The following is a 26242-nucleotide window of genomic DNA, read 5'->3' on the forward strand; positions in this document are numbered from 1 at the left end:
TGATGTAATATGTATTATGACAAATCTTTATAAACACAACTTTATTGTGTGACTTTAGACTTTTGGCAAGGCAAAACTGGAAAATCTTGATATTTAGTTGACACATTTGTACACTGGCCTTTATTGTCATCTGTAGACCTAATCTGTCTTCAAAATAAACTTGAAAACAGTAGATCTTTGTTGAAAACACAGTAAGGGCACTACACGATATTGTTCTCAGACCTGAAGATTGCTATAAGCATACACTCTATAGAGGCTTAGCTTTCAAACATTTCATATTTTACAAAACCATTGGCCCACAGGACCCCCTCGGTTAATCCTTTCATGGTCTTTCTATAATTGGTCACTTAAGCTAAACGTGACATCACCAGGCAAAATTCTGGAAAAGATCATTAAGGAAGTGGTCTGCGAACACTTAGAAACAAATGCGGTCATTGCTAATAGTCAACACGGATTTACCAAAAACAAGTAATGCCAGACTAATCTGATCTCTTTTTTCGATAGAGTTACGAGTTGGGTCGATACAGGGAATGCTGTGGATGTAGCCTACCTGGATTTCAGTAAGTCCTTCGACAAAGTCCCCCACGACCTTCTGGCAAACAAACTAGTAAAATGTGGGCTAGACAAAACTACGGTTAGGTGGATCTGTAATTGGCTAAGCGAACGAACCCAAAGGGTGCTCACCAATGCGTCGTCTTCATCATGGAAAGAAGTGACAAGTGGAGTGCCGCAGGGCTCCGTCCTGGGCCCGGTTCTGTTCAACATCTTTATTAACGACTTAGACGAAGGGTTAGAAGGCACGATCATCAAGTTTGCAGACGACACAAAACTGGGAGGGATAGCTAACACTCCAGAAGACAGGAGCAGAATTCAAAACGATCTTGACAGACTAGAGAGATGGGCCAAAACTAACAAAATGAAGTTCAACAGGGACAAATGCAAGATACTTCACTTTGGCAGAAAAAATGGAAATCAAAGATACAGAATGGGGGACGCCTGGCTTGACAGCAGTGTGTGCGAAAAAGACCTTGGAGTCCTCGTGGACAACAAGTTAAACATGAGCCAGGAATGTGATGCGGCTGCTAAAAAAGCCAATGGGATTCTGTCCTGCATCAATAGGGGAATAGCGTCTAGATCCAGGGAAGTTATGCTCCCCCTCTATTCTGCCTTGGTCAGACCACACCTGGAATACTGTGTCCAATTTTGGGCACCACAGTTGAAGGGAGATGTTGACAAGCTGGAAAGCGTCCAGAGGAGGGCAACTAAAATGATTAAGGGTCTGGAGAACAAGCCCTATGAGGAGCGGCTTAAAGAGCTGGGCATGTTTAGCCTGCAGAAGAGAAGACTGAGAGGAGACATGATAGCCATGTACAAATATGTGAAGGGAAGTCATAGGGAAGAGGGAGCAAGCTTGTTTTCTGCTGCCCTGCAGACTAGGACACGGAACAATGGCTTCAAACTACAGGAAAGGAGATTCCACCAGAACATCAGGAAGAACTTCCTCACTGTGAGAGCTGTTCGACAGTGGAACTCTCTCCCCGGGGCCATGGTGGAGGCTCCTTCCTTGGAGGCTTTTAAGCAGAGGCTGGATGGCCATCTGTCGGGGGTGCTTTGAATGCGATTTCCTGCTTCTTGGCAGGGGGTTGGACTAGATGGCCCATGTGGTCTCTTCCAACTCTACTATTCTATGATTCTATGATTCTATCATCCATCTGAGTTCCAGCTTCACATGAGAATGACCCTGGATTCCAGATCTTTCATATACCCCTTTCTCCCAGGTGTCTAGTAATAATGATAAACAGTGCCAGTTTCTCACTAACTATAATATGCAGCTGTGTACTCTGTCGGTTACAATACATCTGAACAATTAATTGTAAGTACAGGTAATCCTTGAGTTACAAATGTCTGACGCACATACAACTCCTAGTCACAAATGAAGGTGAGACAACAGGAAGTGAGAAGAAATCTGCCCCTTGGGAGGAAAATCCACTCCTATAAGAGTTATCATGGGGGAAAGGTGTGTCCTACGAAGCTTTCTCACCAATCCTTGTTTCCACGACAACACAAAATTTTCAAAATCCAATTGTCACAGGGACAGAAAGTGAGGTAAAATCTGAACAGGGGCACAGACAGCAAAACAAACATCACAGGGGTGTTAACTCTTCCCTATGCTATCCAAAGCATGCACACACACACACATATATGCAGTTACACTTGTTCTGACTTACAAATTCAACCCAAGAACAAACCTACAGAAACTATCTTGTTCATAACTTGGGGACTGCCTATGTATATATATATTGGCTGGAGTTACACTTACATACAAATTCAACTCAAGAACAAACCTATCTTGTTTGTAACCCGGGGACTGCCTGTACATCTAAACCATAAAGTGTATATTGTCAAATCTAGCAGTCAAAAAGCAACACAGTTTCCCCCATGGCAGGTCCGAGGCATAGGATCCTGACACTTTGTCAAAATTGATCCTAGGATGGTTTACAACAGAGCTTCCTGTCATGCCTCCCTCTGAGCTATCAGCAGTGTGAGAGTGTTTGGGGAGGAGCTGGGCACATCTGCAGCCCAGTCACTCGAGATAAGACAAGCAGCAAACACTAGATGCTGGGAGCAGCATCCGTCACTCACTTCATGTGAAAGACACCTCAGTCAGCCAGAACACTCTGCCTATTTTTTTTCTCAAAACTTGGATTTGTCTTGTTTTTTACAGCTACAGATTGATTCCTCTACATTTTGATCTCTGAACTGCTAATTACCAACTGGGTTTTTCTCTTAAAGTGACAACACTTTTAAAGCCATCTGATGTGGGGGACCAGTTACATTTCCCCCAATGAGCTCAGGACTGGCACCGTATTTATTGCCAACTGGCTATTGTTGGATCTCCCTTCCTTCCTTCCAAAAGTACCAGGAGCCTCAGTGACTGGCAGTGACTCATAAAATGGAAAATGCATGACTTTTTAATGCTACGGAATAGTGGTAGGATTAGGCCCTTGGACTCCTCCTCCTTTATAGGGCACTGATAATGAGAATGGAAGCACCTCCTTCTTGATTTACTCTAATCAGAATTTACTTCATTCAAACTGGAGAGAATTGTGGTTAGCAAGCAATTATTTGTTGAAACAAGCCAACATCAGACCATGCTCAATGACGAGACAGAAGTATGTGAGTCCAAGACCCAATCTGTAGCACTAAATTACCTTTTAATATTTTTGAAGCAAGTCTGTTTCAGACATGCAATTTAGAACTTCTTTTACTTCCAAAAATGCCTCCACAAAGTACTTTGAGACCAAAACCAATTAAAGTAAGTGTTGCCATGTTTGACTGTTTCTTTCTTTGCTCTTTTAAGAGTTGGAAAACTGGAACAATTTTTAATGGACAAACATTACACTAAATTACAGCTTAGATTAAACACACACACAAACACACAGAGTATATAAAATATGTGGCAAATAACGGGTCAATAAAAGAATGGTTTGGATTTATACAGCCAACCGTGTGTTATATTCAGCTATGATCTTTGGATTTCAAGCCATATGGTTTGCATCAACTGAAAGGCAACACAGCAAAGCCAAGAGCCTCTAAAAATAAACTATTTAATACATTCTTAAACAGAGAAGTGGTTCAGGAGACATGACTGTGCTTTTTTCTCAAAGCATAATTTTTCATGCTGTGTATTCCTTCAGTGTATGTGAACATATAAAAAGAGATGTAAACTTTTACAATGAAATAGCAACAGACATTAAATTAAAGAATTAGGTGCAAAATGACTTACCGAATAACCTTTTCCTGAAAGCGATTGAGCAGAACTCTGTAGGAAGAAACAAAATGGTATTATAAGCAATGGAAAAAGTTGTAGATATTGGGCCACACAGAAGGAAACAACCTGAACTTCCCTATCCATTCAGCTGTTAAGTGCTATTTCTTAGATAATTCTATCAAGACCAACAACTGGTATTGCAAATCATGCTCATTTCACAAAGACACAAATGTTTACATACCTGCCTTCCTGGAAGATATTATGGTCATGTAAAGTAACTAGGCATGCTGATCCATGAACCTACATAGATCTATAATGCCTGCAATGAAATAAGAACAATGGAACCATATAGTCCTCTTGCTAGCCCTCTTCCCTACCGTCACTGATGCCTACTTACTTGCAATCTATTTGCAGGGCCAATCTACACTGCTGCCAAAAGGAAAAATGTAAGTGTACAAAAGTTGTTTATATTCTCTCAATGGGCTGTAAGATGGGAAGAATGGAAAACAGTGCTCTATCACTGAATTAGATGATTTATGAATTAGATGGTTGATGCGTTATGTCCAGAGTCCATCAGAATAGCCAATTGCCTTAGGCTATATTAGCCCTTGATTCAACTAACTAAATACTTGCCATACTCCCAGTTTGGCGGGGTTTTACTTGGATTCTAAGCATGCCATCTGATGCCCAATTGGACCATCATCTGTCCCAGATTACCAGCTGTCACAGATGTCTAGATATGAGGGAACAAGGTGCCAAATGGTACTGAAAAAAAAATGTCTCCCCTAACTCTCAAGCAGGAAGAAAGAAATAGTGCAGTACAGGCAATGGTGTATAAGAAATAAGCCCAAAAGGCATTGCAAGGGTGTGAGGCAAGAGAGAAAATGGGAAAGGAAGCAAGATGTGTGAATGGTAGTGGGTAAAAAGCAAAGGGTTGTGCATATTGTGAGGGCATAAACCAAGATGGCACGTGCGTGTGTGGATTTAAACCCGCTCCGAAGTGGGTTTATGTATGTGTGGAAGTGGCCTAATTTGCTTTGAATGGCAACTAATTATTTCTTTAAAACACTTTCCCAAGTTCTTCAGGGTTGCAAATTTCATTGAAAATAGCAGAACTTTACTTCCCAGTTGAAATGAGCAGGATTATGCTGCTAGAAAGTTTTAGTAAAAAATGGAGGGGGTAGAGGAGACAAAAATCCAGCCGTTTTATTGCTAGTTCCCTGTTGAGATATTAAATGCACCACGTGGAATCCTTCAAAAGGCAGAAATGGCACAATAATTTGTAACACATGCACGTTTTCTTTGGAAATTTCCCTGGAATTTCCAGAGGTAAAGGTTTCCAATGAAGAAAAATCTATTCTTCCTGTTTAAGATTAATGTTTCCTGGAACTGAACACTGGATGCTTTTACCCCCAACAAAAATCTGTTATTGACTATGTAAATCTAGTAAAATTGGTGAATTCCTTGGATACAGCTCTTTAAATCCTTTCCAGCAGTTGGATGACTAGTGAGCAAACATTCCTTTCAAAGCTTATAGACACTTTTCTGTGAGCTTTAAGTACAGGTTATAAAAAGGAAGTGTAGATCTAAAATGCAGAAGAAGAACCAAGAGACAAATATGAAGTGTCACAGTATGAGAACACAGCAGAGTTTAAAAGTAACTAGTTAAAAGTTTCTATCATTAAAGGAAGATATGCATTGGACTACTTAGTGGCCCATGGGGCTTCCTCCAACTCTATGATCATGACATCATGAGAAACAATGTCAATCATATTTCAGTGTAAATGCAAATTGTAATAACTTTTAATGTTACGGGTTTCTCACTCAACGGTGGAGGAGAAATTGTTGTGGTTCAGGAGTTGGCTCATGCTGTGCCTTGCGGTACTGTTAAATGGTCCGTTGTGGGTGTTTGGGTGAAGACAAAGCGAATAAGAGTATGTTTTATACTACTTGCAGCATTTAAGCTTATTTTTTAAGATAGTAAAAGGTTACAAATAATTCCAAGAAGGGGAAAAATGGGATGTCTAAAGAAATCAAAGAGGATATACAAAGAGGTTTCAGATGAGCTGAGATTTAAGACACGTGTATAAGAAATGAAAGAAGGGGGAAACCACCAAAGAAAAATACAAACAAATAGTCAATAATTTTAGGGTCAAGGAAATTGTAGGGCCACTCTATAGAGAAATGATAAAATGTTAACTGCGGTCAGAGAGAAGGCAGAACTGTTTAACTCCTTCCTTGCTTGCTTCTGGTGAAGCTGGAGAAGAGCACTTTTTGTCCCACAAGCTATGATGAATCAACAGTGTGATGTGGTAGCCAAAACAGTCAATGAAATCATGGGCTGCATTAGCAAGGATATAATGCTTAGATCTAGGAAATGAGTCGTGTCACTCTATTGCTCAGAACTCACCTGGAATACTGTGTCCAGAGGCAAGTGACCAAGATAATAAAAGGTCTTGAAACCAAGTTTTATGAGGAATGATCTAGGGAGCTGGATATATTTAGAAGAGAAGACAGAGGGGTGAGATGATATTAATCTTTAAATATCTGAAGCAATGCCATGTAGAATATGGACCAAGTTTGTTTTCTGGTACTCCAGAGACTAATAGATGAACCAGTGGATTCAAATTACAAAAAAAGAGACTATGAAATGTGCTCACTACTGAACTATGCACGCCTGCTTGAATTAAGAGAGCACTTTTTAGCACTTTCTGTCCCCTCCAGGTGAATGGGTCGGCCATGTATTTATTTTGTGCATGCTGCATGTTAAAAGCAGGAAACAGGTAGAGAAGAGCCAGAAGGAGCAAAAGAATCTGCTTCTAAAACTGACTCAGTAGAGGCTGACATAATTATTTTTAGGGGTGTTAAATCAACATCCTGCCTGCTCCATGCCGCAGCCATGGTCTGTAAAGTGGCCAACAGCCCCCTTGCAACATATTTCCTAATCAGCTGGTATTTATGGTTGATATTTTATATTTCCAATTTTCCCCACAGGGCGCACAAGAACGCCACGCACCTGCCAACCTTTTCAGCTGGGCCCATAATTGCCAATTTGCTCTTTGCCTTAGTATATCACTCAATTTAGCCCTTGCTGTGCCCTGCATACATCCTCATTCATCTAGATGCCCCCATGATAATTAGAGTGTTAGCTTCAGCTAACTAGGGCAGCTATTCTACTAGGGTTGGGAGACAATTATTAGTCTATTTTCCCATCTGGGGTGACAAAATTGAGAATCCATGACAATTACATGCAGCAATTCCACACTCTCGAGCTGCCTTCTCCTCCTGTTCCTCCCACCCCCCCCCACCCCCCAGCTTCCATACATTTCAAATTAACAGAGCTCTACCACCACATTCAAATGTTCTGTGTTTGTGAGGAATGAGGGTCCCATTTAAATGATAATGAGGAACGATCCATTCAATTTAGTGACTGAGAAAATCCATTAAAAAGCAGGCAGTTCTTAAGCTGATGGGTCAAGAAAAAGATAAACCCTTTTTTAAAAGCCATTATGTAAGGTTCTGTGTGGATTTTTTACACTGTTCAGGACATCAGGAAAGATTAGGACAATTATGGAACAAAGAGGCAAAACAGAACACCCTCTTTCCCTCCCGGGACCACCTCAAACCTCCCCCTATTTAATTTCAGTTACAATAATCAAACAGGCTAAGAACGGGCTATCTCTTAATTTTCTCGTAAGATCCTTTACCTACCTGTAGGGGAGAGGAGATTTGGATATTTGCAATAGCTAGATAAAATAATTTGCTTTCAGTCACAGGTCACAGAATGAACTAAACTGGGAACATCAATATGGAATGCTACAGACAAGGAAATCATTGCAACAAACTGGCGAGGGTCACACATATCTATCTTGGCTGAATAAATTGAGATCGATAAGACCTTTATATCCATGTACTCTGGCCTTATCCTGGCTCTTCTTTCCTGCTTAACTATGGTTTCCCATTCCATCTGAACAAGGCAAAGTATGATTACAAGGACTGGAACAATTCAGAATGTAAATCAGTCATAGAATCCTTGGCTTGGAAAAGACCAAGAGGACCATCCCTCTGCCATGCAGGAACACCCAATCAAAGCTCTCCTGAGAGATAACCATCCAGCCTCACTTCCAAAGCCTTCAGAGAAGAAGACTCCACTTTGAGGCAGCAAATTCCTATATTGAACAACTCTTACTGTCAGGAGGTTCTTCCAAATGTTTAGGACTCATTTTCACTGGCCACTTGGGTTGGTGTAGGCTTGGATCAACTCAGTGGCAGCTGAATGCTGAGTGGAACTGATCAGTGTTAACCCAAGGTCTGGCTGTGTCCTGGCCTTGAATTAAGCTAAGTTGGAGGAAAACCCGACTTAGGGGTGATGAAGACAACTGGGCTGGCTCCTAACAGGACTGGTTCCTAACTATCTTCACTGCCATCTTGTGCTACATTGAATCAGGCAGCCCTGAGACATGGGACAACAGTCCCCTGTTCTCCCCCAACTGCATGTAGTGGCAGATGCCAGATATGTCATGCCACCTCAGAATTCTGGCTGGTGTTAGCTAAAGTGTCAAGGACCAGGTAGGTGCCCATTCATGCCCAAATTTAGGTGTGGTATGGGCAATAGAGGCACCCTCCCATCTCTGAAGCAACTGAGGGAGTCTGGACTCCTTGAAGGCCCAATCTAGTGTCTAGGATGCCAAACTGGACCCAAATTTTGGGCCAGTGTAGAAGGCCTCCTAGTCTCTACAGCAACACAAAGCAAACTTGCCCCTTCTTTGATGAGACATCCCTTCAAACATTAAAACATGGCTCTCACGTCCCTTCTCAGCCTTCTTTTCTTTAAGCTAAACATACCCAGCTTCCTAAGATGCTCCTCATAGAGCTTGGTTACGAAACCTTTAATCATTTTGGTCGCCATTCTATGGACACCTGTGAGCTTGTCCATTTCCACCTTGAACTGCTTTGCCCAGAACTGCACACAGGGTTATTTCAAGTGAGGTCTGACCAAAGTAGAACAGAATAGACTATGACTTCCATCGATCTAGACACTATACTCTTACTGATCAAGCCTAGAATTGCATTGGCTTTTTTAGCTGCCGCCTCACACTGTTGACTCATGTTCAGCTTGTGGCCTACTTTATCTTTGACCAGAATACTAATCTATAAACATGACACTGAAACATTGTCATTAAAAAAAATCACTGAATATGCTACTATTGATTGCAATAGTCTTTGTCATAGATGGTCAAATCTTTTGCTTCTGCTCTCAGCTGTACTTCCCAACAGCATATTATTATTATTATTATTATTATTATTATTATTATTATTATTATTATTATTATTATTATTATTATTTAGAATCACATCTGTGTTTTTAATCTGCTGTATCACACTCTTGACTTATGTTCAGCCTGTGGTCTACTAAGACTCCTAGATCCCTTTCCCATGTACTGGTTTCAAGCCATTTGTCCCCCGTGCTATATCTGTGCATTTCATTGGTGTGTCTGGAGCGCAACTGAGGAAGAGACAATTGATGTTTTACAAAACACGGCATTTTGGGGGGGGGGGGCAACACTCAAACAAACAACCACAGGCAAACAAGATTATATTATTGCAAGGGCATCATCCATTCTCCTAACCCGCTCCCACTCCCAGCATCATTGCTTGTTCATTTCAGATTCAGAAACAATTCTTTCTCCTGGAATCAAATCATCGGCACAGGGTTGTGTTTTTTCCCTCCCCAACCCCGCTCATTCCTTCCCACCACACAGGCTGTTTATAGCACCCCATTCACACTCAAAACATGCAGAGCGAATTCTACCACCACCACCACCCTACAATACCACCACTGTCACATTTTGCTGTCAGAGCTGTCAAGCTGAATCCCGTTTTAATCTGCCAAAAGCACTTTTCTGCTGACATTTTTAATAAATACTTTCAGTTTTTAAACACATTTGTGGGAGCCATTTTACCCCCTCCTCTCTCCCTTCCCCTCTCCCTCTTCTCCTTCATCGGGAGAATAAATTCCGAAAGCTTTAATAGCAAATACATTACTCTTATCAAAGGAGCCCTCCCCACCTCTTTTTTTTTTTTTTTTGCATCCAGAAACAGAGGTAGTGTTTTCAATTTTAAAGCTAAATTAACTGTCCAATTGAATTTGGCTGGTGTGAGCAGCCTTCCCTGTGACAGGCTTTAGTTATGAAGCATATTTCACATTAATAGAACTCAACATGAAAACCCACTCTCTCTGCAATGTAACTGTGGCTCGCCATTAAAATGTTAAATTTAATATGTCATACATGCTTTGTGACTCCGTTTGATTATTGTTCATCATTTAAATCTCTCCTAACGGGGAAGGTCCTAATTAGCAAAAAAATCATGTTTTAATGAAGGCAAAATGCTAATTGAGCACACCAAAAACCGCCTTCATATAAAATTGTCCCAGCATTTCCACTGATTTCCTGGTGACTGAGGCCAGAACTCGGGGGGGGGGGGGATGGGAACCATTTATGCGTTTACACAGAACAAGCCATGGTTTTGTTTTATGATATCTGCCTCTCTAAAGGTCAGCCCAGGAAGAAGCGATACGCCAGCTATACTCCTTCCTTCGGGGGACCTAAAGATGGTGGTGCACAAGCTTGTAATCTCAAGGCTGGACTTCACTGGGCTACCTTTATACCCAATTTGAAAACGCCGATTAATTCAAAATATGGCAAAATATGGTTGCAAGAACATTCAGGAGACAACATATCGCCCCTATACTAAAGCCACTCCACTGGTTGCCAATTGGTTTCCAGTCAAAGTGTTGGCTTTGCTCTTTAAAGCCCTACGTGGTTTGGGTCTAGGTTGCCTACAGAATTGCCTTCTCCTGTACACAGGTCCCCTGTGTGTGTGTGTGTGTGTGTGTGTTTACTTTAACCAGTCACAACCTGACTGGCAGCTGTTGCCCAGAGGTCCTTTTCATCAGCTGCCCCACAACTGTGCAATGACCTGCCAGAAGACAACAGCTGAATACGTTGTCTGAATTAAAAACAGCATTATGATCAGTCTCTTCTGGCAGGCCTATCCTGGTGAATTTTAAATTATGAATCTTAAATTATGAATTTTAAATTATATAGTAGCTGTTTTAATAGGCACTGATTGTATATGTTTATTTAAACTGATTTTTAATATGCTTTATGTATGATGTGTTTTTAACTGATGGTAACTGTTGAAATTTAATATGCTGTTTGTTTCCTGGTTCGATCCGTGGGGAGACGGGGCAGGAAACAAACAAACAAACAAACAATAGGAAGTATATAACGCATTTCCCCTCTTAGACACGCCAACTCTTTCCTTATGAAAGGAAGAACATGAATAATAAGTTTTATTTGTACCCCCTCCTCCCCAAGGGGACTCCTCAAGGGGACTTCAGCTGAAAAGATGCACAAAAAGCTCCCTCTGTATGTAAGCTTCTCCCAGTACAAACATAACTTTTCTTCTCAAAGAACATAATCTTTAGCCATCTTTTCGCTGAGAGTAACAATTTCACTTTGTTTCCCCAGTCTCTGGTCTTACACTTATCATATTATGTGTGCTATGATTGCAGTATTTGCCAGAAAGCTCCATCGCTCATCTCATTGCACTCAATCATGGTTTGGGGAGGGGATAGGGTGGTCTACTATGACCTCTGGGTGCCAACATCAGCTCATGGAGGAAAACGTAACTGCTGCAATGCAGCACCCCTTGTTTCTTGAAGGTACTCACATCACTAAGGCAGTCCCTGGAGCTGCTGAGCTGGGAGCTTGTGGCCTCCCGGATGCTGTCATCCTCACTGTTCCGGCTGCTCCGCTTTGCAGGGACCTTCATCTGCAAGGAACAAGAGACAGGTTAAAAACTGACCTGTGGGAAACCATTTTCCCTACTGATTTTAAATTTATTCAAAAGACTTCCTTGTGTGTCCAACTAGTTCGTCAGGTAGAAACTGTACAATTCGGAGAGGTATTACACATAAAGTCCTACATTTAACTGAGTGTTCCAAAGTCGTCATATTGTCAATCCTTGTCACAATACATTAAAATAGGCTGGGTTTTTTAAAATTAAGGATAATATTAAGATAGGCCATTTATATTATTACAACCATCCCCATCGACCCCTCCACCATGAAATCTTTTCATTTGGAGATGCCATAGACTATTGCTGTTGTTAATGGTACAGTGTGTTGTCATTATATGCCTTCAAGTTGATTGCAACGTATGGTAAACTTCACTTAAGAGTTTTCTTGGCAAGGTTTCTTCCAGGTGGAGCAGAGATTCCCACCTCTTAGAATCTTAGTCCAACACTGAATGCACTAAACCATAGTAGCCTTTAACATGTTGTACCTGCTGCTCATAAATCTGAGATGTAGTCAGTCCTTCAAAACGTTTGGAAATACAGTATGAACCCTGTATCCGGAGGGCTATATTCCTGGTCTTTGAATAGATACAAGGAACTGTGGAGAAGAATTTGTGCCACATTTGTCCTGTGTGCCATTGGCCTGGTGAAAGGAGACTGCAGTGTAGATTGGCCAGGCAGCTGGAGTTTTCCAACATTTCCTGAGCCCATGGCAGCCAGATGCATTTGGAGCTTTCCCTTGCCTGATGTCTGCTTTTTATAGGGGCTTTGTGTAAATCGAGCTGCAAGACCTGGAGTCCTCTCCCACTTCCCTTTCTCCCATCAAATTTCTGACAGTGGTAGGATGAGAGCTCTTTGAGAAAAAGCTCAGCGGGTACTGGATGTATAGACAGCCCCCTTTCCCACCTATCTCTCAATTACTATGTATATGCAAATACAAGTATTCCAAAAACAAAAAAAATCTACTGGTTTTAAGCATTTAAGGTAAGGCAGACTCCACTTATAATTGTGTATTTTTGGACTAGAACTTCTAGAAGCCCTGACTAGCATGGCTGGCATATCTTTATGCTGCCCTCTTTCTCTTCCTCTCAATGTTATACAATGTGGAAACTGAACACTTCCAACTAATAAAAAAAAAACCAAAGAAAAGCTGACCTAACAAGGTCTTGTGTGGGGAAGCAAATTAGAAGCATTACTGCTACCATTAACCTTTCAGAGTAAATATCAATTATTAAACTTGCTTGAATACCTCTGTCCACTGTTTCCTGGCACGAATTAAGCGGGTTGTCAACCTTTTTAACAGATCTTGTTCATTTACACCTGCAGCCTGCCAGGAGGGAAGCCCGTACCCTTGCTGCCAGAGCACCACGCCAACCTGTTTTAATTCCTTGGTAATTACCTTAATGACACACACACAAAGGACTAAATTGGGAGAGCATGTTGCTTTACTAAATGCAATGTATTGGTTTCTGATGCACAACTTGGCAGATTAGGGCATACATTAAGTTCCCGGGGGAAAAATGCAATCTGACACCCCCTTTTCCAAACCAATTTCTTTCTTCCTTCTCCCTTTGTTTAATGTCAAAAGGGCTGCAACTCCCAAGGAGTTTATGAAAAGCGTTGCAAGAATTATGATAATCACAACAAAACCACCATCACTACCATCATCTACTCTGCCATTCCCCCCAAATTGGGATACAAGGGAGATCCAAGCCTTTCAGTTCTAGGGTGCAATTGACACAAGCAGTGAACAGTATAGATCAGGGGTCCCCAAACTTTTAAAGCAGAGGGCCGGTCCACAATCCTTCAGACTGTTGAGGGGCTGAATTATCATTTGAAAAAAATACAGATAAATTCCTATGCATACTGCACATGTCTTATTTGTAGTGCAACAACAGCAACAACAACGAAAGAACAATACAAATACAATATTTAAAAATGAAAACAATTTTAACCAACATAAACCTATTAGGATTTCAATGGAAAGTGTGGGCCAGCTACTAGCCAATGAGATAGTCAAGTTAATTAGGATTGTTGTTGTTGTTGTGTGCCTTCAAGTCATGTCAGACTTTGGCCGAGCCTAAGTCTAAAATTAATTATTTATTTACTGCATTTATTTACTACATTTATATCCCACCCTTCTCACCTCGAAGGGGACTCAGAGCAGCTGTATGTACCTACAATATATTATATTATTAGCATAACACAATATTAGCATTATATATTACTATATTGAACTATACCACTATACTATTATATAATATCTAATATATAACATATAATTAATATTATATGGTATTACTATTAGTATTATATTGTATAACATAAGATTATTATCAATATCATATATATATACAATGTATTATATTATTAAAACTGATATAAAATATTATATTATAAAACTGAGGGCAGGGGCCAGGTAAATGACCTTGGAGGGCCGCATCCTGCCCCCGGGCCTTAGTTTGGGGACCCCTGGTATAGATGCACAACCTCATAAGTTCAAGAAGCCACAACTGGCAGTCAATATTTTGTATGGATTCAGATATTAGAAACTGCCTTCTACCAGGTCAGTCCATTGAGACAGAGCTCTCAATATTATGAGAGAAGAAGCACCTCCCCAAAATTACAAGCAGAGGCTGTTCTCAGCCTTTCTGACCAGGAATTTCTGCATGAAGAAATTTGCATATTTGCATATCCATATCTAGATTTATAGATGTACATTTAGAAATAATCATTATTCTTTAAATAGGAATACTATACAGCTCACCGTATTTGAGAAGACTCAAGATCAGGTGAATAGTGTGCCTGCTAAAGTCTACTGTCCAGCTGCTAAATGCTAAAGGGCAACTTCAACACATCCACTCTCCCTTTTGATGGTTTCAAACTGGACTTGGAGTGGACAGTCCTCCAGCTATAGGCTACAGATGAGACACGGACACCCCAAGATGGACAGAAAGACAGAGCTTGAGTGGATTATGTCCCTGACCTCCTTCAATTGCTTCCATGTGGAAATGGCCTCAGAAGAAAATGTGAAAGAAGCTGCCTTTTGTTTCCACACAAAGCCTGACATGATGGAGTTGAAGGGGGCAGAGGGCCAAGGGAAACCAGAGGGGGAAATCAGCCAGGCATGAAGAGCTCCAACCTGTTTACAGACTCCAGGTGCTCATGGGTAATCCCAAACCACAGTCCCAGCCAAGAAATAAGAACCACACATCATTGGACATCATGTAGCGTGATTAAACACCATAACTCATTCCAGCTTTTTTTTTAACGCAGTGACACACCTATTTTTTGAATTTCAGGCATGCTGCCCTCCACTCATGATTAATAAATACACTTTGATTTATCAAAAGTTCCCTTTAGAGTGCCACTGGGGGCCCTGGGGCAAAAGGAGACAAATTATTTTCTAAAGTTGTTCTGAAAGGTGCTGGGCTCAACAACCCTCACCCCCATTAACCTACCAAAGCGAGTTCGCTCCTACTGGGAGCTCTGCAGTTTGCTCAGCAGCAAACTCGGACTGATCTTGTGCCATCTCAATATATTTGTTCATTATCTTGCGCACACACAGAAGCATTTGGAAATGTACTCAGGGCACAGGCCAAATTGAATCATCTGCCTTCATTTTCCACACGGTCTCAAGCTGCAGCTGCTACAACAGGCTGTGAGATCTTTCTCCTCCCCCAACTTCCCCCGGCACAATAATTTTTGGTTAAAAACACACCAAAAACAACCTTATTCAAAAGCCATAGCCATCTGCTTTAATTGTGTGTGTGTTTGCGTATCACTTTAAAAAACAAAAAGAGAAAGTGTTATAATCATCACTGTTAGCATAGTCAGTTTCAGTGATGGTGAGGGGAAATTCCAAAGGAGATGTAAGAGATTGTGTGCCATGTCCTGTTTCCAGAGATGTGCCACCATGATCATGTCCCATGATCTTTGTGCAAGTTTATATGATAGGGTGCTGTACTGAAAATGTTTCTCCTGACAGGCAAACCTGAGGAATTTCCTGGGGTTTTGGTGTACAGGAATATGAAGGTAGGTTTCAGCGAGATCTAGTGAGGACATGGAGTCCCTTGGCTCCAACACCACTAGAATAGTTTGAAGCGCATCCATTCTGAACTTCGTATTCTGTACGAAAAGTTTAACTCTCTTCAAAATGAAATTAACTAATAAAATAAAGAGCAAGAGAGCTCTGTTGCAATATCATATAAAATGTGTTGTCGAAGGCTTTCATGGCCAAAATCACTGGGTTGTTGTGAGTTTTCCGGGCTGTATGACCATGTTCCAGAAAACTTCTCTCCTGACGTTTCACCCACATCTATGGCAGGCATCCTCAGAGATTGTGAGGTCTGTCATAAGCAAGAATGACCAGATGTCTGCACTATCTCTTGTTGCATGTTTGTGTGTGCATGCATATACATATTCATGTATAAATATTTGTATATATGGTCACTACATGTTTCAGGTGTCACTAGTGGGCCTTGATCTTTATCCTGCCCACTTTTCTTTGAGGACTTGGGCCCACATGTTCCATGATGTTTCAATTTTAAAACATTAAGCAAGCACCACTGGTACCAGCACTCTACATTACGTTTAAAAATATTTATTCTAATTGAAATACCCAAGAAATGAAGTGGAAGCATACAGTACAGATTAAGATGTTAGGACTGCACATTTATATGATTCTGAAAATTTTGAGCCCAGATCAGAAACCAGCAATTCACTCAGAACAATATGAAGATGCTTAAAATGCTGAAATTCTAAATGTCTGTTCTTTCTGAATTATAGGATAAAAGTTACTGAACTGCCTCCATTTTAAAGCCTAGAGCCAAGCAAACTGGCTTTATAAATGTGTTTCTTTGAGACTTTTTTTTAAAGCTCATGTATCAAAACAAGATGGAATCAGCTAAACACATTACATCTGACTTGTTTCCTTGAAAATCCAACCCTAATGCATTCTAACAGAATTTATCTATCCCAAGCATACCTCATAATGAGATCAACTGGGAAAAATATTGGGCTTGTTTGTATATTTTATATGTGCTCTAACTTGGCAGTTTGGAGATTATGTTTTCCCCAGGTCCCTCCTTAAATCGTTTCACACACTGCAATTTGATTTTCTTTGCTTGCCCTTTTCCACAATCACCCCCAAGCCCCCCAAAAAACATTTTATTGAGTTCTGGCTCATAGGGCAACATTCCCTTTGAATTAAGGGTGCAATCTTTTTTGCTCTCAATAAGGATATATGGCATAGAAAAGCAACGTTATGGTTTGAAGATTTTATGATTGAAAGAATACTCAGGGATGTGCATGTGTTGTAAATCCTCTGAAAAGGTACGACTTGTCATTCCAAGTAAGGTTTTAGACACATACTTTTTCTGCTGTCACCTGTGAGCAGGAATGCACCATGAATAGTGGATAGACAACAATAGGTATTGTTAAATTTATCAAAAGACCTGAATGGGGCTAAAATCTGAGCAGTTTCCAAGGGTTCAGTGTGTGTGTAACTTCTGTATTCAATTTCCACAAAATACAGCATGAGAGTAAGTGGATTTTTAAAATCTGAGTGTTTAAAACAAGAGTGGAGAGAGAGTAGTTTGGAATCCACTGATAGATCCCTGAAGTGTTTGCAGCAGGTTGGCGGGGGTTTCTGACTCCTGGATGTCAATTATTTGATTCTGTGATCTGTTCTAACTCAGATACAGATTTGTACTTGTATGTCTAAGCCAGTGGTTCTCAACTTGGAGTCCCCAGATGTTTTTGGCCTACAACTCCCAGAAATCCCAGCCAGTTTACCAGCTGATAGGATTTCTGTGAGTTGAAGGCCAAAAGGGACCCCTGATTGAGAACCATTGATCTAAGCCTTTCCAACCTATAACTCACATGGTAGATGGCCTCATTACTGTCTTTCCTTGAACAAGCCCAGCAGCTCCCTGTCTATAGTTAGTGAATGATGAGGTTCTTCTGCCTGAAGTATGCTTTCCTATGATTTCTACCAAAATTTCAAAGGAGAGGGTATGCGTTTGAGCCATGGATTTAATTTTCCTTTGGTAATGAACACATTTCCTGAATAAAAGTGCAAAATTGATTGGTACAACATTCTCAAAAACATTTGGGTTTACAACCACTACATTTATTGCAGTCAAGCAACCATTAACACAAAGTACACAATCACCAGCTCAATAAAAATGATTGTAAAAGATGGCAAACTAACAACTGACTATCATAAGAGATGAGAAACAGAATGATTTCTTTAAAAATTGCCAGTGGCTCAGTGGTAAAGATAGTAGTGCCCTAAAAGGGGGGGGGGGTCTCAAAGGCTGACCTGGAAGCAAACACGGGAAGATGCATTGTACTTGTTTTGACACCCCCAAAACAATTTCAGTAAAAGAATAGTCAGTAGCTGTTTCCAAACCAGTGTGATTACAAAAGAAACTGGAGTAGGTCTGGGTCTATTTTCTGCCCAAAGATCTTCTTGGGGCTGTTTAGGTCCAGGGTGTCAACCTTATTTTCATTGAGGGCCACATCACCCTTATGGTTACCTTTGAAGAGTTGTTGAATTCATCAATGTTCAAAATGCCCATTACTGGAAAGCAAGTGCTGTGGAGATAGCATCAACTCCCAAAAGGCTGACATTCAGGTGAGAAAAACAGAAGATGATGCATTGGGTTGAGACTCAATGAGTAAGTCAAGACTCTGTTTACATGACCTGTCTTCCCCGAATCACACAGGGAAGCAATAAGAAGTGACAAATTTAATGTTGCTGTCATCTATACATACAGCTACCATCTATCTACTAAAAGCTAAAATTAGTCCCTTTGGGGAGAGAGGGCAGTTTATAAATAAAGTGTTGTTGTTGCTGTTGTTGTTATTATTATAAAATCAAACAGCTGGGATCTTCAATGCAACTAAGTTTAATAATCCATACTAAACTGTCAAAACTGCATTATGAGATGTCTCAGGGTATTATGGAATCCAACCAAGAAAAATACTCTTCAATTTACTGAAATATTTCCTTGAAACAATGAACAAAGGTGGTAGCAATTAATTAAAAGAAGTTATGTATACATGCACCTGCATGTGGGCACACACACACACACACACACACCCATGCACAAACAAAGAAACCCATGGGCAAGGCTTACTAAGAAGGTCTGCAATTGTGGAATTGGATCAAGGAAGGGTTCTGTGTAACTCTCAAATGACTGGACACAGACTTTGTAGAATGGATCCCTATCTGTATCTAGAAAAGGCACTTTGTGAAATGAGGAGGTAAATACTGGATGGTTTGGCAAATCAGCGACTCCTGCTCCTTTTCTCGGGCTTCCGGGAGGCTAGGGGCCAAGCGGAGCAAAGCACAGCTGGAGATAATTATGGCAGGCAGAACTTCGCCAAAGCCCAGAAAGACTGATGTGAAGAATGACTGCTGGAAAGAAGGGCATTATAAAATGCATAATGCATAAAATACATGGTTAGGGATACTGAACTGAAATGAAAAAAATATATAGGAGCAGCTTCAGTAAAGATGATGTTCCAGCTTCTATCTCCTTTTATCACTGTACCTAAAATCTCATTCCTTCCTCCCCAAATGGACAACTACTTAAAGTGCATCCATTTAAGCAGTGGTCTATTCTGGACAGCATATCTATCTATCTATCTATCTATCTATCTATCTATCTATCTATCTATCTATCTATCTATCAGTAAAGCCCTTTTGTATCTCAAGTAGAACTGAAGGATATAGAAAGAATCGTTCTGAATCTGACCAAGGGCATTGTTTCCATACATTGACCAACTAGATGTCCCTGCAACAAGCAAAACACAAGCATAAGAGCTTCCTTCTGGCCAGATATCTAGCTCTCAACCAGTATTGAAGGGAATGTGATCAGAACCCTGCCCTGCAGAAGGATATGGTGGCTTCACTCCAAATTTACATCCGCTCTGTCTTCTCCAGAGCTTGGAAATCCCTACAACACATTACCTTATTGTTGTTGTTTGCAAAATGGGGGCATCATAACGACGTTATCTATATATATAAAAGGGTAATGAAATTTCGGCCTAGGACAAAACAACAAAACTACACATCCCAGAAACACTAAACTTGGCAGCACAACCCCTCATCCATGCCTCTATGTTCATACAACAAAAAGAAAAGAAAAATAAAGTCCTAATTAGAAGGAGAGGAATAATTGTTTTTATCCCATTGCTGCCAGTTAGAAGGCTAAGCTCCGCCCAGGGGACAGGCAGAGTTAGGCCTCATTTAGGCCTCTTCCACACTGCCTATAAAATACAGATTATTTGATTTTAACTGGATTATATGGCAGTGTAGACTCAAGGCCCTTCCACACAGCTTTACCCTTTACCTTAACTACCACCAATTCCTCAATACTTTATTTCCCATACCACCAGACTTCGCCACAGCAACGCGTGGCCGGGCACAGCTAGTTTGTATAATAAAATGCAATAATGAGCAAAAAATTACTGAAGTCTAGAACATTGCTTTGGGGGGTCATTTTTTCTAGTTTGTAAATACACAGCATTTTAAAATAATAATAATAATAATAATAATAATAATAATAATAATAATAATAGCAATAACAATAATAAGTCTTTAACTGATTAGAGTAGAAGGGGTGCTGTGTTTTTTTCCCATTTATATAACTTTTTTTTTACATATTCAGCAAATTTGTTCTGAATCATATTGTAAGTCACCTTGAGTCCCATTTGAGAGAAAGATGGGGTGCAAATCAGATTGAATACAAACATAATACCAAGTCCTATGAGATAAGCTACTTAGGCAGATTTATTTATTTCGTGTCAAAAGCATTGTACAACAAATACATTTCAAATAATGGAATTTTTTTTTTAAAAAAAGGAAATCACAAGCAACTAAATAGTTTTGGACTTAGGCAGATGTTTTTACTGTTTGGGACAGGGATCTCTTATCAAAATTTCAGGGTAAGGTACTCCCCTGCCGAGAACATGGCCTGCCTATACTGCCACTTCGCCCATAATCCATTAATATGCCGTGACTATCATTATGTAGTTGGTTACATTAAGAAACATACAAATTCTCTGATATGTTTTATATTGTGATTAATTTTTAGCATCCTGGTGAGAAAAAGAAGAGGGAACCTCTCTCCCATCCGCCAAATCACATGAATAATTAATATGCCAGCATTTCAGGTGAAGTTGCTTGATCGCAGTTCTGCCCTGAATAGCTAAAAAGAAGTGAGCAACAATTATTTGTGTTAATTATCGCCGTGTTTTGCTTGGTGATTAACATTCATGGCTGAGGAATGAGAAATACAATTTTTCTCCTGAAGTCGCACTGTGATAAGGACAAACACGGGGCCCTGTGGAATTGTTGTTTATCACTTAATATAGAAAATGGATCAGATGAATTAGCCAAAGAGCCAAGGGAGAGACAACAGCCAAGGAGCCTTGATACCAGTGCTCTGATTGGATGCCAACAGAGGAGGATGAGATTTCTTTTCTGTGTTCCTAGATTGGGAATTTTTATGTTCATGGAGGGAGGGATTTCTATGCCTTGTACTAGGAATGCCTGCCAAATTGGGTAGTTTTGATATTTTTACACAACATAGGATCCCAAATAATGTCCATCTTGACAATATAAGGACTAAAATGCCTTTCCATTAATTCAGCTCTCTATTTTACAGGGGAGCAATATATCTTGCTTTGCATTGGGGAATTATGTGTTGGTTTTTGTGTTCACTTAAGGAGAAATAGCCACAATATTCCTTTGTTTAGGTAGCCCTTGGTGTAAACATCCAAGTCATTTCCAGGCACAAATCTAAGAGATTGTTTGTTTGTTCATGTATCAGTTATATTTATATCCTGTCTTCTCTTAAAACACTGTTAAACTGAACTGCAGTAATGATACACAAACGCACACGCACACAGAAAAAACTACAATACAATCCTATTACTTTTACTGAGAAGGAAGACGAATGTGTTCAAGAGAGAATTAGTCTCTGGTAAGTGCATATAGGATTGAATGAATAGTCAAGCCAATGGATACTGTTCCTTGCAATAGATCAGGCATGGGCAAACTTCAACCCTCCCGGTGTTTTGGACTTCAACTTCCATAATTCCTAACAGCCGGTAAGCTGGCTGAGATTTCTGAGAGTTGAAGTCTAAAACACCTGGAGGGCTGAAGTTTGCCCATGCCTACAATAGATTCTTCATTAGACTAAATACGTCATTAGACGGTCCATTGCTTTGCCTGGGAAGGGTTTATTTTGCCTCCCTCTCAGGCTGAGGGAGTGTGACTTGCCCTAGATCACCCAATGGGTTCCCATGGCCAAGTGTGGATGTGAATCCCGGTCTCCAGAGTTGTAATCCAGTGCTGAAACCACTACACTACGCTGTCATTTGTCAGCTAATCTGTATCTCTCTTCAGAGGTCCCTTTTATCACCATCTGGTTGCCTGGGTTTCCAACTTGTACGCCACAGTATAGTCCAAACAAAGAGAATTAGCATCAGCACTCCACTTAAGCCCTCTTAACTCTTGGTATCTCAAGTTATTTAATATAGAAGAATGAACAGGCAATTTGTTGTATTCTGGCAATTAATTATTTTAGTCATAGACTTTTTTTTTTTAAACAGCCACTGGGGAGAAGCATATACTCTCAAGGTCAAGGCACTTCTAAATAATAGGAAGAAGAAGAAGAAGAAGAAGAAGACCTGGCTGTGGCTCACAAATGGGATCCTGAAGAAGGAGACAGAAGGCCTGATCCTTGCAGCCCAGGAGCAAGCCATCAGGACAAAGGCCATTAAGGCCAAGATCGAAAAATCAGCTGTTGACCCAAAATGCAGACTGTGCAAGGAAACCGACAAAACCATTGATCCTATCCTCAGCTGCTGTAAGAAAATTGCACAGACAGACTACAAACAGAGGCACAACTATGTGGCCCAAATGATTCATTGGAACTTATGCCTCAAGTACCACCTCCCAGCAGCAAAGAACTGGCGGGATCACAAACCTGCAAAAGTATTGGAAAATGAGCACGCAAAGATACTATGGGACTTCCGAATCCAGACTGACAAAGTTCTGGAACACAACACACCAGACATCACAGTTGTGGAAAAGAAAAAGGTTTGGATCATTGATGTCGCCATCCCAGGTGACAGTCGCATTGACGAAAAACAACAGGAAAAACTCAGCCGCTATCAGGACCTCAAGATTGAACTTCAAAGACTCTGGCAGAAACCAGTACAGGTGGTCCCGGTGGTGATGGGCACAATGGGTGCCGTGCCAAAAGATCTCAGCCGGCATTTGGAAACAATAGACATTGACAAAATTACGATCTGCCAACTGCAAAAGGCCACCCTGCTGGGATCTGCGCGCATCATCCGAAAATACATCACACAGTCCTAGACACTTGGGAAGTGTTCGACTTGTGATTTTGTGATATGAAATCCAGCATATCTATCTTGTTTGCTGTGTCATAATAAAATAATAATACCATTAATAAAATAATTATATATTTATTACCTGCTTCTCCTTGTGGCTCAAGGTGGGGTACAATAGAACTCTATATGACCTATTAAGGCATTATGCAGACATTTAATAAAGACTTCAACAGCCACCTATCCTCTAAGGAATACACTCTCACTTGGTTAATGTACTATAGATCTCTAAACAGGCATCTGTAAAAGAAATATACTTGCATCCCAGAGAGGTTCTATCCCTGGGCATTGCTGTGTGTGTGTGTGTGTGTGTGTTATGTAGCAGCATCCATTATATATCTATAAACATCCCTAATTGGCATCCATCATTTATAGTCAGCATATATGTATTGAGACAGGAAGCATATCAACAATGTATCCAAGGATTCCATCATTCAAGGCTTAAAAATCCCCCCCCCCCCCATTAAACATTGACCTTGCCATTTTATATAAAGTGCTCCATTTTATGTACATAACAGGACTTGAGCATCCCTACTGTACAGCACTAACAATACCCCCTTCTTAAGCAATACTCACCAATGCCCCTATTTCAGTGAAATTTTCTCTGCTAAGAACATCAGGCTGTGCATGAGATTTTTACCTCTGACAAAATACGTCTATTTCTGGTTTCAGGGTCCCATGGGGACAACATAGCTGTAAAGTAGCAGTTGAGGGTAGGGTGGTAAAATATGTGGAAAATCAGTTCCCACTTTTCACTGCTCCTCATGTGATTTCAACTATCCCCACTTAATTTTAAATTTCTGGCATATTGGATTTCCCAGGCTGTACTACTGTTGTCCTGTATAGTGTAACTTCAGAGGAGCATCATTCTAGCTAGCACATGGCTGCAACATCTCTTTCTTGCACATTTATGTGCTCATTTTTCTGCTAACACTTTTAGATTAAGTGCCACCCACATTACACCTGTGAATTTGCAAATCAAAGCAATATCAGTGTTAAAGAAAACCATTAGCATAGGGTGAAAGGAAACTGTCTGCCTCAGAGAGCCAACTGTGTTACCTCAGCAAAACAAAGCAATTAACATCTGAGTTTACAGGGAAATATGTTAGCACAACAGATGTGAGCACATTTTTTTGGCCCTTTGGTAAAAAGTCACTGTTTTGGGGCCAGATGTTTTCATTCATGCCAAAGAAGAATCCAGCTGCGTCAAGCTGTGAAATTTTCTTCTGATCTGTCAAAGCCTGCCATGAACTAGAAAAGAAAAGTGGGGAGGATGGGGGAGAGTAAAAATGAACCGAAGTTTGAAATAGAAGCCTGTTTTCCACTGGGAATTGTTCTACCATCTGCATTTAAAAGCTTTTGACTACTTGAATCCTTTTGCAGAAGTTTGGGATGAACTTGATCACACACACACACACACACACACACACACACCTCACCCAGAAAAAAAAAACATTTCAAGAAAGGCTTCAAGAAATCTTCCAGGGACCCGCTTATTTTAAGCTTTGATTTGTAAGCCTGTTTAATTTTATTTGTGCACTCAAGAGACCTGCATACAAACAAGAATCTGTATTTCTTGACACACTCCAACTGTGCAATATAGTTTCACCTTTCCAACCTGGGTCATCATGGGCCCTATTGCAACATGGCGATGGGAGGGATACTAATAAATAGCTAGCTCACTCAAGCTCAATTGCATGTGGACAGCATCACTTTTAAGCAGGTCCTCAACAACTGATTACATAGCTAACACTCGTGTTCTCTTGTAGTCTTGCTTTTCTGCAAAGCTAATAGATGGCACGTGTGTCAAATTCAAGGCCCGTGGACAGAATCCAACTCACCATGTCGTTTTATGTGGCCCTTCAGATGTTGGATATTGTCCAAATTGTAGTTTTAAATCAAAGCCATAATGTTGGCTGTTGCTTCTCACTGACTACATTACTTTTTATATATGACTTTATTACACCCTCATTTGTTAACTGCACTCAACTTCAAGTTATGTTGACTCTATGAATGAGAGACCTCCAAGTCATCCTAACATCAACAGTTCTGCTCAAGTCTTGCAGGCTCAGGGTCATAGTTTTCTTGACTGACTTTATCCAAGTGTAATATGATCTTTTCCTGCTGCTCAAGACTAACACTCTTTTTTTTTTTTGCTTTAGGCCACATCAAATATATTCTTCGGCTCCTTCAGTCATCAATAACTCCTCAAAGCACCCAGAATCCCCAAAACTAAAAAATGGGGACCCCCCCCCCCCAATTCACTCAAACTGCAGCAGTTTATTCTCCAATATTCCTCAACCGTTCAACCTCAGTAAACAGCTGATTTGGAATGAAATCATGAGCTAGATATGGTATGACATGATTTCCAGGTTGCCTAGAACATGTCCATGTAGCCTACTACATGGGTGAAGGGGATGAAAATTGCCCTCTACTCTGTTTCCCATTAGTCTAGTAGTAGAGTCTAAGCTAAATACTATGGAGGAAAGCAGTGTGCAAATCTGGCCTGTCATCATTGGCCTAAGCCTTTATAGGTTTTTGGTAAATCCTTAGGTTTTACAGAAGACAGACTGAAAAATCACCACCTCAATCTGAGACGTAGAGGACAGTTTGTCTGTTATAGATGTTTTACATTTGTTTAGGCCAGGACCGAACTGCTACAGGAGGCCTAGGAGCCAATTTCTTCCCCAAAATCCTCCAGGGACCATACAGACGGCCAAAAATACTTAGAAAAAATCCCCTAAAGTGGACAGGAATGTACTTCTGGCTTTGAAAAAAATGATGTTTTAAGGAATGTTCAAATGTTTAAAAAGATAATTGCTGCCCTTGAAGAGGCAGCAAAAAAGGAAACATTCTGGGGGTGCATCATGAACAGTGAGCCACTTGCCGCCCCATAATATAATTTGCCCAGATTTGGTTTAGGGCAATGGTTCCCAACCTTTGGTTCTCCAGATATCTTGGACTTCAGCTCCCACAGTTCCTAACAGCTGATAAGCTGACTGTGATTTCTGGGACTTAAAGTTCAAAACAACTGGAGAACCAAAGGTTGGAAACTACTGGTTTAGGGAAAGGATGAGCAATCTGTGGCTTCCAGGTTCCATTGGAGATGACAGATGACAATCTACATCTACTAGCTAAATGTGTACTGTCCCTTCAATTTCATGTTTTTTCAGG

The 26242-nt window shown here is 40.5% G+C and overlaps 1 protein-coding gene across 12 annotated transcripts in view; it reads right to left on the minus strand.

Annotated features, from left to right (window-relative positions):
* The window catches only part of fbrsl1 (fibrosin like 1), a 428841-nt gene that overhangs the window by 266244 nt on the left and 136355 nt on the right, over positions 1-26242 (minus strand). For all 12 annotated transcript variants that reach the window (XM_016996766.2, XM_016996767.2, XM_016996770.2 and 9 more), the window contains exons 3-4: positions 11510-11611; positions 3788-3823 (exon numbers count right to left, since the gene is read on the minus strand). In XM_016996766.2, coding sequence (XP_016852255.1) covers positions 3788-3823; positions 11510-11611 — 138 coding nt within the window. The remainder of the gene's footprint in view (positions 1-3787; positions 3824-11509; positions 11612-26242) is intronic.

This window comes from Anolis carolinensis, chromosome X, assembly GCF_035594765.1.
Source record: "Anolis carolinensis isolate JA03-04 chromosome X, rAnoCar3.1.pri, whole genome shotgun sequence".
In the NCBI taxonomy this organism is placed as follows: Eukaryota; Metazoa; Chordata; class Lepidosauria; order Squamata; family Dactyloidae; genus Anolis; species Anolis carolinensis.